Genomic DNA, 20,140 nt, shown 5'->3' with positions numbered 1-20,140 from the left:
ATCAAAGGAGGGACCCTGATAGATTTCCCTAAACTGTTCATACCTAATTTTGCACGAGTGACGTGTCCATCCACCCTTTTTTCTTGGATACGAACGTAGATCCCTTGGGGAAATTTTACTTCAGGCATTGTTTTTAGTTTTAGAACAACGTAAGGTACAAGCTTTCTACCATCACCTGTTATAGCAAGCATTGCAGTACATCCTTGTTTTTCACTTCCTGTAGTACGTACAAAAACACACTATGTGCCCTTTTTATCGATTGTTCGACGTTATGGCACATGGAAACTGAATGGCGCCTGACCTGCGGTTCCTATTTGGGAGAGCAAATATTGTTCTTCGAAGAGAAAGTCAATTTCTCTTCATAAAAGTAATCATCCCACCTAGGCTAACCTTCAAATCCAAGATACTGATTCCATGTGCAGCAGCTATTTCTTGTCCTTTAAAATGCAGCATTTCGTGAAAAACAGCATATCCAACGTTGCATAACGAAGTCACATATTTAAGCAGATCCTCTACTAGCCACCTTTTGGTCCACAAAATGTTTTGCGAGACTTGTTGGTTAGTTGAAGTGCACTACTCTGTTACCGCAATAGCGCATGTTGCATTCGGACAAAGAATACTTGCGGCCCGCTGCCCCATTCCCGTACGTTACGGCGTAACTTATCACCACAAGTTTATATGATGCATTATTACTCCAATTCTTGCTCACTGTGAACTAACAAACAAATTTTGAGAACACAGAAACTGCATTTCCCGTTCCTGAAACACTCGTAAAATACATTTGTACCAGAATGGAATAGAGCATCACTAGTCACTTCTGCGCTGATACTCTCACTGTACTAGTGCAGTGGTATTTCCTACTGGCTGATAACAGCACATTGCCTAGTATTTGGAATGCCCAGTTTTGCAATAGGAAGGCTGCTGCTACCTGAATATTTGAAATCTTTATTTTGAAACACGTCCATAGCTCCATGATGGATGTTTGAAGAAGTGGGTGCATCAAATACGCGAACATTTCTTTTTCTCCACTTTGGACCCAGAAATACTGGGATCCATAAATTATGCAAGGACATTAATAGTAAACTGTAGAAGGATCCTAAAAGAAATATTTACTTGAATGAAGTGTATATTTTAATCATTGAAAAATCCTTTTATTTTAATATTTAAATACTTTGTGTAAGAACGTACTAAGTGCTTTTGCACTGTGATACTGAGCTTACTTCTTCCTAATAGGAAAACTCTGGTTTTCATTATATAGTATCTTATAACTAAATATTTTAAGCAGTTTACTAACAAGCTCTGCCTAGAAAATATTTTGTACATGTAAATTGTAGATTTACAAAGTTTACATATACTTAAAAGATAAAGAATGAAATAAATTTAATACTCACAAAATTTTCTGTTACATTGGTTAGTGCTTTTGAGGGATCTAGTTTATATACCTACAGTTCATAACTAACACACACAGACTATATTATACTGCACTACAAGTAATATTTCAGTCTTCGTAGCATTATGCCTTATACAGCTGTCGAGTATGATACACATGAAATCAAGGAGCAGGACAAAGGGACACTTTGCAATCTGGATACACAAAGATTGTATCTCGCCTTTCCTTTTTGGAAGCACACACCTCTTGCTTTCATGCTTCTTTTTCCCTGACTTAGAAGGGGGTTTCATTTCAGGGAAATACTGAGCTCGATAGCTGCAGTCGCTCAAGTGCGGCCAGTATCCAGTATTCAGAAGAGAGTGGGTTCGATCCCACAGTCCTGAAGATGGTTTTCGATGGTTTTCCATTTTCGCACCAGCCTGTACCTTAATTAAGGCCACGGCCTTTTCCTTCCCACTCTTACCCCTTTCCTATTCCATCGTTGCCATAAGACCTACCTGTGTCACAGCAACGTAAAATAACTTGTAAAAGATATTTCAGGGTAATTTCATTCTGTGAACCTCACGGCTGAATCTGGAGGATGTACGTGTACAATTCACATGGGAAGTGCCTTGTGAGGAGATGATCCTGTATGATTGTCCAGAATCTCTTAAGTAATGTGCATTCTGAACTGCAGATTACTGTACTTTCCTCCATTCTTCCTGCGTATTATGAAGGAGTTTAACACTGTGAGAGCCAGTAAATATCTAAATATTTTCTGGTAATATTTCTTCAGCCTCTTCCTTGTAGTGGTATGTGTAGCAGCATATTGATCAGATAGTGAGTCCTCCCATATTATCATTGTAATCAATGCATACAAGGGTATATGTTTCATCTCCCCTTTCTACCCGAGACTGTCTTCATTTTGCCATCGTGGATGCTAGTCAGCATACAGACTTCCCTCTCATCCCTCCACTTGAGAACCATCAACATTTTACTGTACAAAACTGAAACTTCTCCTCTCTAAAGATTCCATTTCATAACTTATTTCAGGAGTTTCTTTTGATTACTTCGTAAGGTACCAATGGCATCTGTGTTGATTTTGTTCAGAAGATTGAAGAGTTCTGGATTGCTATAATATTTGTCCATGCCGATAAGATACTGCTGATTCAAAATGTTTTCAGCCAACATAAACACAATTCTTGAAGAATTTGAAATATTCGAAATATCTATTCCGAGAACTGCAGTGAGAAGCTCTGTGTTTTCCCAGTATACCAGATCATGTTACATACACTGTCCTGATTTTGCATAATTTGTATGATTCTGTTCTGAAACACAATTATAACTTTGGTATGTAAACATTCTACCCTAGCCACCCTTTCCATAATAAGAGTCTCTCAGCAATAGACACTTTGCCATCATGAGTATAAGCTTCCAAAAATTTAGCTATCAGGTAGTCAAATACTAGCTTTATCTTGTAAATTTTGGGATGAATTTGTCCATTGTCCTTATTGTCAGAGAAATGTAAAAAGCTAAGGAGGAGGGAAAACCTCTTCTCTATCATCAGCTCATAGAAAAAAAGGCATGGCTAACAAGCAATTATGAGAAAATAATGTCCCAGTTTAGGCTTCTGTACAATCCCCTGCAGCAGAAATATGCCCATTAGAAGCTTTATTTCATCCTTATTTGTTGGGATCCAGTCTTGGTCTTGATTTCTTTGTTTCATCTTACTAAGTTGGGTTTTATGTGCGATTTTTTACTGACCATAAAGATTTGTCTGTTTGGCTATGTTCTGGCATATCTCATCATCAAAAATTAATTCAAATATTTTGCTCGGTTTTATTTTCCCTACAAACTCTTTAAATCATAATGGAATTTTGGATCAAAGCAGGACCTTCTTTGTCCATTTTTAGTCCAGACTGACCATGAAGTTTCACTGGTCAGAATATTATCAGGATTACCATCACTACTGTCACTGTCATAATCGCTACTTGAACTGGAATCGAACATATGTTGTCGCTTTTGCGACTGCTGCTCATTTGCATCAACTGCACCCGAACCCTGTACATTCGAGCCTGCAGTACTTGTTCTGAGTAAATTCCCATCACTCTCGAATTCCCCTTTGGCAGAACTTAATTTACTAAGATCACTATCCTCCCCACTAAATTTCAACATTTTGTTTATCATGGTCTGTAAATCATCCTCCTGTAACGGTGGAGTTTGGTAATTCCTTTCAGACATTTTAGCAGAAAAATGTGGCAAAAAATCAAATCTAACCCCGGTCCCAGCAGATTAGAAGGAAATCTTGAAATGTGCCTGTATTATGTAACACACGTGTACGATAATAAATACTATGTAACTTCCATGCATGGAAATAAATACTATATAACTTCCATGCATTGCAGTAAACACACACTCTTGTCATGAAGGAAGAACTCAAGACTGAGGATAATAAATTAGGTCCTAATCCAGATCTAGGCTATCAGGCAACAAATATTCACTACCATTCACTGTACCACTCAACACAAAATAATGGATTGCAAAATACAAGCACAAACAGACTTACTGTGTTATTCAGCAATCTCACTGCTAACTAGCAAGCAAAACTAAACATTCCTGAAGCTAATGGCTTGCTCCGTGAAGGTGCAACTTTTCCTGTGAAGTTCAGGAATTCAAGGCCTTTTCCTGTCAACATGCAACTGTGGCGAGGGCTCTTTCTTACCCGAGTTGGAAACCATATTCCTTTCACAAGGGATGACAAATAACATTTTCAGGGCTATGAAAAATGTGATCATAATAAGTGGTAATAGCAAAAATTTGTGATGCGATAAGTGAGTTATTTTTATATAGATTTAATACGATGAGAATCGGGACTTCAAATTTATGGCATGCTAAGCAGGAAACCATGTTAATCAGGAATGCACTAACGAGGTTTCACTGTACTTCCAACTTAGATTCGTCCATCAATTACACCTTGGACCAGGCTATGACAAATATTTTTAAATCTAGGAACCAGCTGTCAAACCTAGGAGCCACGTAACTTTCCTAGTACTCGCATCATTAGTATATTATTAAAAGTCAGAAACTTGATTATGTTCTCTATTGAACTGAGACTACAGTAAATTGAAAATGTTAAGGATCCACCTTTACAATACAATCACAGTTTATTGATGTGAGTTAGAACACATGTTTATACAGATTGGTACTAGTTTCGATGCTCATTGCACATCATCATCAGCCAATGAATCAATTGAGCAAATCATAACTAATCAAAAAACAATATAAAACACATGACACAACCTACAATGACAAATGTTAAATTGTAACAAGTTAAAATATAAAACCATGACAGCACCTACAATGACAAATGTTAAATTGTAACAAGTTAAAATGATGAGAGTAAGGTGCGTCTGACCATATAGTAAAATTCTATAATATCTGAGAAGGTAACCCAGCTAATTGTCATTGTTATTGTAGGTGCTGTCATGTGTTTTATAAGATACACCTTATGATCTATACACCTCAAGCTGGACTATTTTCTTGTATATCAAGACTTAACAACTGGGTTACCTTCTCAGATATTATAGAATTTTACTCTCATCATTTTAACTTGTTACAATTTAACATTTGTCATTGTAGGTGCTGTCATGGTTTTATATTTTAATTGTTACAATTTAACATTTGTCATTGTAGGTTGTGTCATGTGTTTTATATTGTTTTTTGATTAGTTATGATTTGCTCAATTGATTCATTGGCTGATGATGACACGCAATGAGCATCGAAACTAGTACCAATCTGTATAAACATGTGTTCTAACTCACAACAATGAACTGTCATTGTATTGAAAAGGTGGATCCTTAACATTTTCAATTTACTGTCATTAGTATTCTGGCATCTAGCCTTCTGAAAAATAAAACATGGTAGTAATAGCAATACCCAGAGAAGTGCGGCAAGCTTCGGCAGCTGACTCAATTCCTATCCTCGCCACTAGATAGGGGCTTCATTCATTCCATCCCTGACCCGGTCAAATGATTGGAAACAGGCTGTGGATGTTTCAGTAATAGCAATAGGTATTGTGATTTTATCATTTTATACACTAAAACAGATTACCATAAAATATAAAGAGAGCAGGACACTGAACTAAATAAGACATGCCACTATGTGTACAACTGGCTAATTGTTGCATACTTTTATTTTGATACTGTTCTAAGAAATTTGTAAATTGTAAATAGGGGCTGCCTGGCCAAGGCGGTAAAGGCGTGCTTAGTTCACCCGGAAGGACGTGGGTTCGAATCCCTGTCAGGAAGTCATATTTAAGAAACGAGATTTCCACTTCTGGAGGTGCACATGGCTCTGAGGTTCACTCAGCCTACACCAGAAATGAGTACCAAGTTAATTCCTGGGGGCAAAGGTTGCCAGGCGTAGAGCTAATCACTCTACCTCACTAAGTGCCGAGGTTATGGATAGTGGAAGCCTTTACCTTCCACCCCTCCAGGGGCCTTCATGACCTGTACAGAGATGTTTTTGCTTTGCTTCGTAAAATGTAAATAGCAAAATGAATATTGTCGTCAACTACACCAAATTGTACAATTCCTTTGTATGTATTAGTCTGACATGTTAAAGGATTAATAACAGAAAGCTTAAAACGGAGCATTGCAGGACATTATATATGTGTGTCATTTACATGAGAAGTATATTTGAATTATTTCTATGTCGGTAATACCTTCTTTACAAGAGATTTTCTCGACACCCAAACATTCATACTTAACATTAATTTTCTTCTATCGCTTATATAATGTGGCCTTGATTATTATTTAAAATGGTAATAACATGAATATCAAAAAAGAAATTGCCCATACTTATCAAGATCCTAGCCATTACCGGTACCTAACCTCATTCTCTTGTTCAACCGAGTTTGATAAATGATATGGAATGCCAAAGTGTTGTGTATTATTACATGCGCTTTGCAATAGTGCAGAGACACCAAACTGGGAATTAAAAATATAAAGGGGGAGATTATACTCAGCTTGAAAAAGAAGGCACCAAAGAAAGAATTCTAAGAGCCATGGCGACCTGGCACCGGGATTTTCGTGCCCTGTATTGGACCGTTGCTGCATGCTCCAGCTTTTATATTGCTGTGCCCATTGCAATCTTTTCACCTTATTTTGTTTGCTTAATAAAGATTTTCTGGTCACTGTGCACCCCTTTAATCCTTGTTCATGAAGGCAGCATTGCACTGTTGTGACAGAGATTGGAGTTGTTCACAAATTGCAGATGCAGTGCAGTCCTCTGATGTTTACTCTGTACACATATGTACTGATCTTCACTGTATGATGTTACTTGGGATCTTCCATATCATAAAACACACTGGCATCTGTTTGCTTCGAACCACTGCAATGAATTGTACCTTACTGCCTCCCTGCTTTCTTCATCCGGCTGCTCATCAGCAGAGTCTGCTTTCGGTTCTTCAGTGGGTGAAATAAAATCTCAATAACTATTCTAATGAAATAAAAGCAGGACAGGAACTAAGATACCAATTTGTGAATGATAAATCAACATGTTACAGTTGGACAAATTTATTATGATAAAACATAGAAATTCCCCCTTTAAGAATCATAAAACATGACATGAAAATGATCTCTGCAAAGTTCATCAAATGATAGGTCTGTTCCCCACACAAATATGGTTAAATAAAAGGTTTTTGGTGAGTGATATACCTTGTTTCTCTTATGGTATTGTGAACTTCCTAGTCTGAACAGATATGAAAACTTTCATTACTAAATGTTCATTAAACATCGGCAAAGGTTAGCAAGGTTCGTGCTACAAACTCCACTTGGACTTAGGGACACGAAATGCATAAACACTCATCCACAACCACAAAATTTATCCTCCAAAATATTCACAGACTCTAATATTGGTACAATTTCCAATATGCAAATGAATGAGTTCAGAAACTCGCATCCCTACTACACTACTATGACAACAATTATCAAAACAAAACACTCCAAAGAAATATACACAGCGACCTTCACTTTATCTTTGTAGCCATCCATTTCAGGGGAAGACTAAAGCACTCAACAAATTCTGCTCCTTTCTCTGAACCTGGAGCTTCAGTACCTCTTAGCATCCACAGCCTGTCTCGTAACACACAATATTGCATTACATTATCTAGTACATTTTTCCCAGACCAACGACTAGCAACAAGTACATCTCATGGTCTTATTCATTATTCACCATTCACATCTCTCAATATCTCACACATTATAGGTCCTGGTTCATTACTCTCACAGTGCTGTGTCCATTACCTGCTGGTATTTCACTGAAAACTCTAATTCAGCGACATTGGTTGACCTTGGTTCCTCTCTCTCTCTCTCTCTCTCTCCCTCTCCTTTCTCTCTCTGGTTCCCTGTAAAGGCATGCATACAAATACTAATAAGTCATGCACTTCCTATAATTAGGATGTCTGTCCCTATTTCTAATCATTCCCCGTTCGATTCCAACAAGAGCCCATCATCCTTGTAGTCTTCTCATAATTCTATCACTCAAATATTTATCTCACAGTGAGACAGGAACATAATAATTATACATATCTCACAGTCAATTAACTACTCTATTCATTTCCCTCATACCCTCTAATCTATGCTCACAAAGCTAAACACACATAAAATATAACATGCATAGGTTCTGAAGCTGACTAAACTAACACGCTGCTTGCCCTAGACAGATTAATGATTTATTTATATTTGAAATTCATGAACTTCGCTATTCTGGCCCATGCTTACACATGTTCAGACTTATCTTATTCAGGTGTTGTCGCTCAGCTCCAGCTTGAGGATCACAGACTGGTTTAGTGCCTCATCGCACCCTGCTGGTCCTGAAATCTATCCTCTCGATTTGGCAGCTTACCATGGTCTGTGGTAGTCTCGTTCACCTGGTCCTTCTGGATTACAGTTGGAAGGTCTTGTTTCATATACTGGATCAGGGGTCTCTTGTTTTCACCTGGGCCTTCTGGATTACAGTTAGAAGTTTCATATACTGGATCAACTTTCTTTTGTTCACCTGGGCCTTCTGGATTACAGTTGGAAGGTATCGTTTCATATACTGAATCGGCGATCTCTCATTTACCTGGTTCACCTTCTCCTGCCATTGCTGCAATCAGCCTGGATAGCACGCTAGTTATCTGTGCAATTGTGTATTGTATACTGGCGTGGAGTTTTGTGTTAAATAATGTATTAAAACATGTTGATTACTTCTGCCTTTATCTAGCTTTCCCTTCATGCTTTATTTGCTTACTATCCTATAACACCACTCCACAGTCTAGTCACATGCCCTATCCTAGCATTCACCTTCATAATTTCAATTATGACTTTAATTAAATATTCTACTCTCCTAGTCAGTCCAGAGATTATATTGGATAATTGCCATCACTATTACACTGCTGTTGTATGATTCTACACTTCTACTGTTCTATTGATTTGCACTAAGTCACACGCACAACCTTCTTCAACGAGCTCTGGATCAGAATAACATACGCGTCCCTTCATCCTACATACTTTTATCACATACGTGGGGTGATGCCTCACTAGGGGAATCACTGACAGAACCACACCAATTCTTTGTGTTGAATATTGACTTTGGCTCCCACGCTATGTTATATAATAACTAAATTTGAATATTGGACATAACTTAATAGATATAATCAAATCGAGACACTAGATAAATCCAATCAATATTTTCTCATACCAATTTTCCGTCATGTGACTCCTAGGCGCAATTACTTGTTAATCTCGCAAGCATTCCACTACTGTTTCTTCCCGCTTTTTATACTTGCAGTTGGCACTTAGGTGACTCAGTTATCAGAGTTGGAGATTAATCTGTAAATCCTCCTCACTTTCTCCCTTCACTGGTCTTCTCTTCCCCATCGTGGGTGGCCTAGGTCTGGTGCGCTTTCCTTCGTTCACATCCCTATACTAGTTTTAATATATGCCTGAGGTATTCAGTAAATGACAATACCAAGCAGATGTGCTATTATCCTACTAGAATAACCTTCCTGATGCAGAGCTTCAATTACAGCACGTTTTTCAATTCCAGTTCCCGCTTCCATCCCATTAGGAGGTAATATGGTACGAACACTATTCCACACAATGTACTGTAAACTAATGTGAACTGATTGCTACACAGTTGAAAGAATGAGGCACATTCAAATGGAAACGTCTTTGGTAAAGGCATGTCAGTGTTGCTGTGGATACTCTTCAGCGCCCCTCTATGCGAACAACCAGTCAAATACACAACATATTCAGGTGTTGTCACTAGGCTCCATCTTGAGTATCACAGGTTTGTTTAGTGTCTCATCGCACTCTGCTGGTCCTGAAATCTATCCTCTTGACTTGGCAGTTTACAGTGGTCCAAGGTAGTCTCGTTCACCTGGTCCTTCTGGATTACAGTTGGAAGGTCTCGTTTCATATACTGGATCAGGGGTCTCTTGTTTTCACCTGGGCCTTCTGGGCCATATATTAAGGGTACAAGGGAATAAAGATCAGGATCACATAAAGCAAATTTTTCAGGAGAGCTAATTGGAAGTTTGAAGACTTACATAGAACAGAATTTCAGAACTAGAGAATTTATGTCTTTATAATATCAAAGAACCGTATGTTTGGAGCAAGTATACACTTTACAGTACTCTTACCACTTTTGCAGTAATTGTTGTTATAAATGAGTTAACAATTGCATGACACAATGGGCCCTGATAATTTTTCCCTGAAATTAAATACAAAAATGTATATGGTCGTAATATCGAAAGAGGAATTCTGACAGTTCTTAGAGGGAGGTCCGTTTACTGCCTACCTGGGTGGGAGGCAGGGAGTAGGGGGTATGTTTGCCATGCAGTTGCCATGGAGATAGGCCTGCTGGCCAGGTCAAGCTGCTTGGAGTTGCCAAACTTCTTACTTCTGAGTGGTCTGAACGAACGAATAAGTGAGCTGGAAACAAGAGGAAGGAGAATGGAATGCAGGAATGTGGCAATGACACGTGCAATGCTCCTTCCTCCAGCCCTATCTGTCAGAGTGCTTCTTTTAATATTACAAGTATAGTTGTTGTTATTCCATGACCAAAATAGAACAGTTTGTATTGCAGGCAAAATGTTTTCATCAATCAAGAGAAAATGTTTAGTTAACAATAAAAATGAACACCAATTACTATAAAAGTCTCTTTCTTTTTTACATTTCACTAATAACTGTAGTTTCTTTCTTGTAATTCAAAACCAATGACACTTCAAGGTAATAAACATCATTGGTATTTAAATTAGGAAGAGAAAGGTTTGTTGCAAAATCCATTGTAATTGCCTGACATTCTTCTGACTTGTGTGCTCCTCACTGGCTCTCTTTCCCTCCGATAAAGAGTATTAGCTCTCAGTTTATGCAGCTTCATATTCATCAAAAGGGACTTCTCTTCCTCTACTAGCAGCTGTTCCATTTCCTCAGCACAATGTGGTGATGATAGTTTCAATTTCACAACCTCAGATCTCTTTCCATTTGCTTTATGGTCATCACATGTACTACACGTATCAGTACGTGGATACCCGAACAATATATTGAATTTTGTAACAAAAATTTCCCTATAGTTTTCATAGGAAACACTGATTGCTGGATATTTCTCTCAATACATTTCATAGAGTTTCTTAATACTAAGTTCTTCTGACAGATATACTCTCTTCAGTTCATTCACACTATGTGGGTCTCTTTTTTAGTAGACAATTCAGCTTCCTTTTTTACAGGTATTCAATCAATCAATCAATCAATCAATCAATCAATCAATCAATCAATCAATCAATCAATCAATCAATCAATGATTTACATTTAGGGCTATCACCCAGGGGGCAGATTCCCTATCAATTGTTGATCAAGCGTTTTCTTAAACATTTTCAAAGAACTTGGAAATTTATCGAACATTTCCCTTGATAATGTATTCCAATTCCTTGCCCCAATTTCTCTTCTTGAATTCCAACTTTATCTTCTGTTACTCTGTCTATAAGTTCCTAAATAACTACAGAGACAATTTCCCCAAATTCTGTTTCTTTGCAGTCAAAGTTTTCCCTTCTCTTTACCATCTTCTAAATTTCTTCCTCTGCCCAAAAATACCTCCTAGCTTTTTGTTTCATCCCATCTAATATTATGTTACTTTTCAATTGGTTATTACCATCTTTGCTAATCCTGATATTTTCATTTGATTTCTTCATTTTTTTATCAATCTCTTCTTTTCAAAAAAGTGTTTCTCACTGCAACTTGTAAATAATTTTGCTTTTGAAAACTTCTTCATTACAGGTGAGCCGCATCCAAGTTCCAACTTCTCAGACATGTGTGAATGCGGCCAAGTATGTCCAATAACAGATAGTGATCCTTCATCAAATAATACTAACATCACACAAAATGATACACATTTGACTTTAACAAGAGCTGAAGAAGCTGTTATGAATATAAGTAAAACAAAACAACTCCCTCTTGAATTTATTAAAAGAAATATTTCAAAAGAAGATGAATCTCTTAATGATTCACTTTCAACAGAGGCTGTTAATAATGATGTATTGCTTTCTGCAGAACAACCTGTTCTTAGATTTAAACCTGTTATCTATACAAAATCGGCAAAGTCTGCAGTCGTAGCAACAAATATTAGCAGTGATAGAAACTCTGTAAACAGAATCACAGTTAACAGAACAACAGAAAATGAGAATAGTACAGATGATCCAATGAAAACTTCCTCAGAACCAAAAAGTGATGAAAGCATATCACCATCAACTACTTCCTCAGCACAGCAAGTCAGGAGTATCAATAAAGAAAAACATCATACCTCAGAGGATTCTTCTCCCAGTACCTCACAACAGAGTGGCATATCAGAGGCACCAGAAGAAGACAAACTTTTCATTCTTGATCGCAATACTCTCTGGGGTATGCTGAGAGAAGTGGTTGATGTTGAACTTAGCAAACAGGATGTAATTCCAAAAACATTGCACACCAAGATTGTATTGGACTAAACAATAGCAGTAGACACAGATATTGTGGGACAAGTGTTGATCTTAGGCTCCAGACTGTTCTTAAAGCCTATGTGAAATTTATTTTGAAGAGGAATTGGATGGTAGTACAAATGTGGCGGACACGTCAAAAGAAGTGCAATAACCAGAACAAATGTGTGTTTGTGAGTGTGTTTGTGAGTGATTAAAGTGGTACTCATGTGATGAAGATTTAAAAAAAAACTGTTGAAAATATTAATGCTGAGACAGAATTAATGCAATAGCTTTAAAGACTAATGAACTTTGCATCAAATATGAAACTTACACTATGGCAATGCACTGGAAATATTAATATATTTCTCAACAGTCCACTTTATAATCTGCCAAAGAAATTATTCACTTTCAAATTTCTTGGTTTATAACATGTCTAAAAGATCTGTAACATTGCAAACAAAAGAGTGTAAATTTTGTAAGAATATATTATTTCTTAAATTCAGCTATGAGAAATAATATGCATGATGTGATGACTGTAGAGAGATGAAGTGTAAATCACAGAACTGCAATATTCTACCATAATTTGTGCATAACATTGTGAATGTATAAAAGTGAAGCATCAACAGTAATATTTTATAACTGGCAAGATGAATTTCAATTGAATATTCAAGATTTTAAATCTTACATATATATGGTACGGTACCTTATATTTTTACAGTTAAGTATACATATATATGATCTAGGTTAAGAATTATATATTATTTTTCTGCCTTGAATCATACCTCACTGCAGTTGTGAACTCATTTCAAAGTATAGTATTTTGTCAAGATTACTCATAACATATAGATGATACTCTTTATAACACAATGCTTTTAAATACATCATTACCAAAATGATGCCCTTAATATACTGCATTTTTTTTATTTAATGGTTTTTCATGGAGCATTCATCACAACACACATAAAAGAGGAAATGAATAATGCAGCAGTGTAAAATAATATTTGTACAAGAAATATGTTCCCTTCGAACTACAGTATATTTTTCAAAAAATTAAAGTTGTATCTGTATACTGAGTAAACACTTTTATCCCAAGTGGTTGTCATGACATTCCAATGTTTATCTCTTACTTATCAACTATGCTCATATCCTTGTCTGCTAATGTCACACACTACTCAATTTTTTTTTTTTTTTTTTTTTTGTTTTTCTTTTTTTTTTTTTTTTACATTTCAGCAATGTTACTTTCAGTACCAGTAATTTGGTATGATGGCATGCACATTCATGATACAAGTGGAAATTATATGGAGAATGTTGTAGTAGGTAACAATCTTTGTACATTTAGCAAATAAGTTCATTACTCAGTAAACATCATAATTAATTTTTTTGAATGTCATAATCTAAAACAACTTTATTACCATATATTATCATTTTTTCTGTATCTAAACCTTATAAATTAATGCAAAAAATGTAATTATTCAAATTTTGATATGACTTCCCTTGTACTCATTCCTCTTTTTAGATTACGGTATACTCTTTTGAGCCAAGCTAAGAGTATTATGAATTCAAAAGTACTGGTATCCTAAAAACTGAAATCCTTCATGTAAATCACACAGCAACTGTGCAATAGTGATGCACAAGGAGATGACTTAGTTGATAGTTATACACGAGATGACATGGCTGATAGCTCTATACAAGCAAAAGATATGGTTGTATACATTAAAGTAGGAGGAGAAAGAGGTATGAAACAGCTCAGTTAAACTATCACCCAATGAACAGCACAATCAAGAACAGCAGTAAGTAGAAGGGAACTTTCCAGTCAGTCAATATGGTCAATTCAGTTGCATATTACTAATATAAAAAATTCAATTTACTCTAATACTGTACATTGCCCATATTCATGGCACAGAGCATATTTGCAGAGTAATCTATTACCATTGTGCAAGTCTGTGTTATTCATTTATTATTATTATTATTATTATTATTATTATTATTATTATTATTATTATTATTATTATTATTATTGTGCTCGGATTGTTGTCTAACTTATATTTTTACGCAGCAATCGTTTGCGCGGTTACGGTGAATGAAGTCTGCAATGTTGCTTCCTTCAGATTGTAGATATATATAATGTATAATAATAATAATAATAATAATAATAATAATAATAATAATAATAATAGTAATAATAATAATAATAATAATAATAATAATAATTCAGTCATGATGACACTACTCTAATACATAAAAATACCACAAGATAAAACTACATTTTCATATAATTATAAGTCAAAAGTGTAACTATAAGAGCATACAAATATATTAATACATTCAAAATCAATTTCAAGTACAGTAATAATTAACTTTTTCAATGTACAGTAACCAATTAATCTACATACACATTTATAACTTACTAATTTAAGTACGGTACCATTTATATCCAGTTCAATTCTTGTCCTTACTGCACATAACAAAGATGACAAATGGACTGCTTCTTGTCATAATAATGGTCGCTATCATCAATAACTAACTCCCAGAATAAAATCTCTTGAATTTCTTTGATTTGTTATTGATAATAGTGCTTTTTGAAAGGTATTTATGCATAATGTGGACACATACATAGGATACTTATGGTAGAGCATGAAATGTTCAGTGAGAGACTTCAGATACCTTGCCTTATACCTCAACACATTCCTCGCAGTTTGGGTCACCATGTGTCCCGAAGCATGTTACTCTTATCTGTTGGTGCAAGCTCCTCAAAACTGCGGAGTATGTAACTATGTCCTAGTTACAAATTTCCAATAACTAATGGCAACATAGTGTTCCTATTGAAGTAAAGGATTGAGGCATACTGATAGTTTCGATCAGTCCATCAGTGACCCGAAGGAATTTTTTGCATCTTCCATTCATATCGCTTCGGGTCACCTTGTGCTCGGATTGTTGTCTAACCTATATTTTTACGCAGCAATCGTTCGCGCGGTTACGGTGAATGAAGTCTGCAATGTTGCTTCCTTCAGATTGTAGATTGTTGTTTAATATGATGAGTACCACCCTTCTAACATCTTGTGTAACCTATTCCTTTCTACATTGCTGTCAGGTAAGTGAATATAAGTCTTCAGATTTTTATTTATTGGAGAAGTGATTGATATGTTTATTGTCTTCCATAGATAATATTTGCAAGCAAGTTCATGTCCTTTTATTTAGGCATGGAGTCTTCATATTCTGACACTCCAGTGGCACAGAGAAGAAAGAAGTTTAGGATGGCACTGGATCCCGGACGAATTGTTCATTATTTGGAACAAAGTGATGACAATGATAGTGATTTCTCTTCAATATCTGATGATGGCCCTATGTACAGCCTCATCTTTTGTGATACTAGTTTGTTACTAAGCATAATATGAAAATAATTAACATAGGCATATCATATACCTATAAAAACTGGTAAGTGAACAAGAAACTAACATTTACTTCCAGGGTCATACACGTACTGAACTGTAAAGCTGCTGAAGATGTAAATACATTGAAATGTCTCCTCAACAATAATGCACACAACAAGTGCACCAGCATTGTTTTGGATTTCATAGTAGGGACTAACCAAAGTCAAATTCGTCAGGTCACCGGTGACCCAAACCGATAATAAATAAAGGCAGCATCAGGTCACCGGTGGGCCAATAAGATGTAAATGTAAATCATCAAAATTCATTGCGACAGGGAACATCTTAAGTCCTCTTGTTTCTTTAGGTACATAGGGCATCCAATAAGCATTTCCACCTTGGCCAATGACCTAGCTGTTAGACCCCTTCAAACAACAACCATCATCATCAAGCATTCCCACCGTGATCTTTGATTTGGAAATGTTTAATCTCCGTCTGTGTTTTCTCTATTTCAAAGAATTCTTTCATTACAGTTCTTTTCTCCGTTGCCTCAGTTTCATTTCACTTCTTATAATAATTAAAATTTGAGATGTGTAGGTTATAGCCTACAGCATGTGATCTTGGTGGTAGGGCTTCCGCTTAAGCTTCCAAACTTGTTTTTATCTGGCCTCCTTTATATTTAATGATTTGCCTTCATTGTTGATGTGTGATATTTTAATATCTGTGTTGTTGTCTGTGAAATGGTGGGAGTTGTCATACACTTGTTCTCCAAAGGCTGAATGTCAGCTATACTACAGTATATCTAATTGCATTTTTGTGTTCTTTGTAGGCCCTACCTGGTGTGGGTTTGTATTCTGTTTGGCTGACATTTTATGTGGAATTGCAGTTTGGTTCTTGACTTTTGAGTTTATATACTCCTGATCTGGATAAATGGTCTCTCTGACTTAGGTTACATTTGCTGATTTGATTCTGTAGTGTGTTGTGCATTCTGAAGGATATTTTTAAAAACTGTTTTTTTGGTGGGGAGGGGGGCTTTTACTGAGTGAGTGGCTGTGTGGTTTGGGTCATGTAGCTGTCAATTTGCATTCGGGAGATTGGGTTTGAGTCTCATTGTTGGCAGCCTTGAAGATGGTTTTCCGTAGTTTCCCATTTTTACACTAGGCAAATGCTTAACCTTAATTAAGGCCATGGTCACCTCCTTCCTGCTGCAAGCACTTTCCTATCTGATCATCACCATAAGAACTATCTGTGTCTGTGCAACATTAAACAAATAGTAAAAATGAAAATTGTTTTGAATATTATGTTGTCTACCTTGTATCCTTTTTTTTTCCTTCATAAAATTGAGAACTATGTATTTATTGTTTTGGATAGGGTTTTCTTGTAGTAGTAGTAGTAGTAGTAGTAGTAGTAGTAGTAGTAGTAGTAGTGGTGGTGGTAGTGGTAGTGGTAGTAGCAGTGGTAGTAGTAGTAGTGGTAGTAGTAGTAGTGGTAGTAGTAGTAGTAGTAGTAGTAGTAGTTATGGCAGGGGAAAATCTTTTAAAGACACCACTCTGTGTGGGAGTTGGATTTCCACCAACTAAAAACCCCTGCCCTCTTCACTCAGACCATTCTGGAACTGCTTGTCGGCATGACATCAGAATGGAGTGATGTATGTTATTAAGTTCTTCCTTTCTCTTCTTTCTCCTTCATCCCCATAATGCTTGTCGCCATTGCCTTTACTGTGTTCCAGGCAAACGGGCTCTCTAACATAATCTGAACCAGATTCCCTGGCGTGAGTTGTCGGCCAAGTTGTTGGCAGGCTTTTCTTCGTTCTTCTTCCCATCGAACACAGTAGAAAAAGGTGTGTTCTACTGTATCCCTTTCAGAACAGTACCAACAACCATCTCCCTGCGTCTTTCCCATCTTCATGGCGTATACGCCGAATCTTCCATGTCCTGTCAGGATCTGCGACAGATAGTAATCTACCTGCCGATGTCTACATTTAAGCCAGTCTCCTATGTTGGGTATTAGCTTTTTTGTCCATTGGCCAACATCGGTTGTGCCATCCCATCAGTCTTGCCAGTCTAGTAAGAGTTGGTTCCTCGAGGCTTTCTTTTCCTCAGCAGATATAGTTGCACCCCTTTCATGCCAAAGTTTTCTCTCTGCAACGAGGAGGTCAATGGGAATACTGGCAGCTACAACTTGTAAAGCTGCTGTCGAAACAGTTCGATATGCACAGGTAACTCTGAGCAGCATTTTCCTCTGTACTCTTTCCATAGCTCTTCGGTGAATCTTCCTCCTGAGTGCATTGTACCAGATAGGTGCAGCATAAAGTAAAATGGAATATACTGCAGAGCACATAATCTGTCTCTTAACTGTTCTTGGTCCCCCGATGTTAGGCATAAGTCTGGCTAATGCCGATGCCTTCTTCTCTGCCTTTTGGGTTACTGCCTTCCCATGTGCACCAAATGTGCAATTCCTGTCAATAAGAACCCCAAGGTATCGTACAGACTTTCCTGGGATAATCACTGTATCATTTAATAAGAAACGGACATTTTTCCAATTCCTGGAACCTTTCAAAATTACAGCCTCAGTCTTATGTGGACCCAATCTCAACTTATTATTTACCATCCAAAGGTTAACTCGTCTCAGTGATTCATTTACTCGGAAGGTCAGTTCTTCTACATTCTCTGCTATTACCACTATTGCAAGGTCATCTGCATAACCAATAGATGTTGTCCCTTTTGTCAGCTGCAGGCGTAAGACACCATCATATAGAATGTTCCACAAGGTGGGTCCTAGGACAGATCCCTGTGGAACGCCAGCACTCATTTCAAGATCTTCTAAATCATGAAATCATATTCTTCGTCCTTTGAAGTACTTAACGATTATTTGTTGTAGATACTGAGAAATGTTCATCCTACGAAGTTCTCTCAAAATAATGCTCCAAGAAGCAGTGTTAAAAGCATTTTTGACATCTAGCGTTATCAAGGCAGCCCATTTCTCACTGCTTTCTGCCTGTATTTGAATCACCCTCTCAATAGCTTGGGTTGTGGTTCTAGCCTTTCTAAATCCAAACTGGTTCGAAGAAAGTCCTCCCTGTTGTTAAAGTTCTTTCTCCAGTCTAGTTTTAATCAATCCTTCGTAAAGTTTGCTCAAGGTGTTTAATAAGCACAGTGGCCTGTATGCTGATGGATCTAATGATAGTTTCCCTGCCTTCAATAACAGCACTAGCTTGGCTACTTTCCACTCATCGGGGAATTCACGCTTTTTTAATAAATCATTGAAGACTGATAAGATCCAACCAGGTGCCACCTCAACTGCATACTTGATGGCTTCTGGTGGGATTCCATCTACACCTGGTGCCTTACCAGTCTTCATATTGCGTGCTACCTCTTGTAACTCAACCACAGTGAACGGTTCTGCAACACAAAAATCTGATTCCGTTTCAAGTCTGTCATTAGTACAAGGGAACAACTCCATTGCTATGGCTTTCCTTCTATCAGCTGGGAGCTGAACTGGTACCCTGTTGATTATTCGACCGGTCACTATCTTATATCCCGCTCCCCAGATATCACTGTCTAGATCTTCGCATAGCTTTTGCCAGAGATTTCTCTTAGAATCCTTTATTAGCTTCATTAGTTGCCTCTTTGATGCCTTATAGTCAGCTTCTAATGGTATTAAGTTGACCTGGCTGATTTTTTTCCTAGATCTTGTAAGAATTCGTCTCTTGCGATTGCAGTCTTTCCTTTGCATGTCTATTTCATTGTTCCACCAGTAAGGGACTCGTGTTTTATATTTTGTTGATCCCCTCAATTGGCTGGTCCTACAAGCATCTTTAAGAGCAGTAGTTACATCTTTTAGAGTATGTTGCACTGTATCTACAGTTTGTGACATCCACTCGATTGCAATTTTAAAGGTTTCCCAATTATAGTTCCACACCGTTTTCGTGATATCATTAAGCTTCTTCGATCCCTTAACTTGAAAGTAAATAAAACGATGGTCGCTAAGAGATTCATCTTCCATAACTTCCCAGTCAACAATGAATGATGCTATACCCTGCGTTGAGCAGGTGACGTCTATGAAAGACTCTGAGTTCCCTCTGGAAAAAGTTGGTAAGATTCCAGTGTTATGAACCACCAAGTCTAGGGTCGCTATCCATTCTGCCCAATATTCTCCCCTACGATCTGCAGTTGGTGCCCCCCACAGAGGCAACTTGACATTTAGGTCTCCGAGAATGATAGATTCAATACCTGACACCATGCAGTCCTGAACTATTGCATCTACTTCAGCTTTGAAAATATCAAAAGGGATGTTAGGAGAGATATAGCAACAATAAATCTGATATTGCTGAAGTTGAATACACAAATATCCTTCTTCTGCCCTTATGCTTAGCACCTCCAACTTATCATTTTAAAAATATGCAGC

The 20,140-nt window shown here is 37.1% G+C and overlaps 1 protein-coding gene across 1 annotated transcript in view; it reads left to right on the top strand.

Annotated features, from left to right (window-relative positions):
• The window catches only part of LOC136858108 (C3 and PZP-like alpha-2-macroglobulin domain-containing protein 8), a 589,070-nt gene extending 575,137 nt beyond the window's left edge, over nt 1-13,933 (top strand). The window contains exon 25 of the mRNA XM_067137410.2: nt 11,689-13,933. Coding sequence (XP_066993511.2) covers nt 11,689-12,395 — 707 coding nt within the window. The 3' untranslated portion in view covers nt 12,396-13,933. The remainder of the gene's footprint in view (nt 1-11,688) is intronic.
• Nucleotides 13,934-20,140: the final 6,207 nt, after the last annotated feature.

The sequence above is a fragment of the Anabrus simplex genome, chromosome 1 (genome assembly GCF_040414725.1).
Source record: "Anabrus simplex isolate iqAnaSimp1 chromosome 1, ASM4041472v1, whole genome shotgun sequence".
Classification (NCBI taxonomy): Eukaryota; Metazoa; Arthropoda; class Insecta; order Orthoptera; family Tettigoniidae; genus Anabrus; species Anabrus simplex.
The sequence above is the reverse complement of the archived record's forward strand: the minus strand, read 5'-3'. Positions and strand labels throughout refer to the sequence as shown.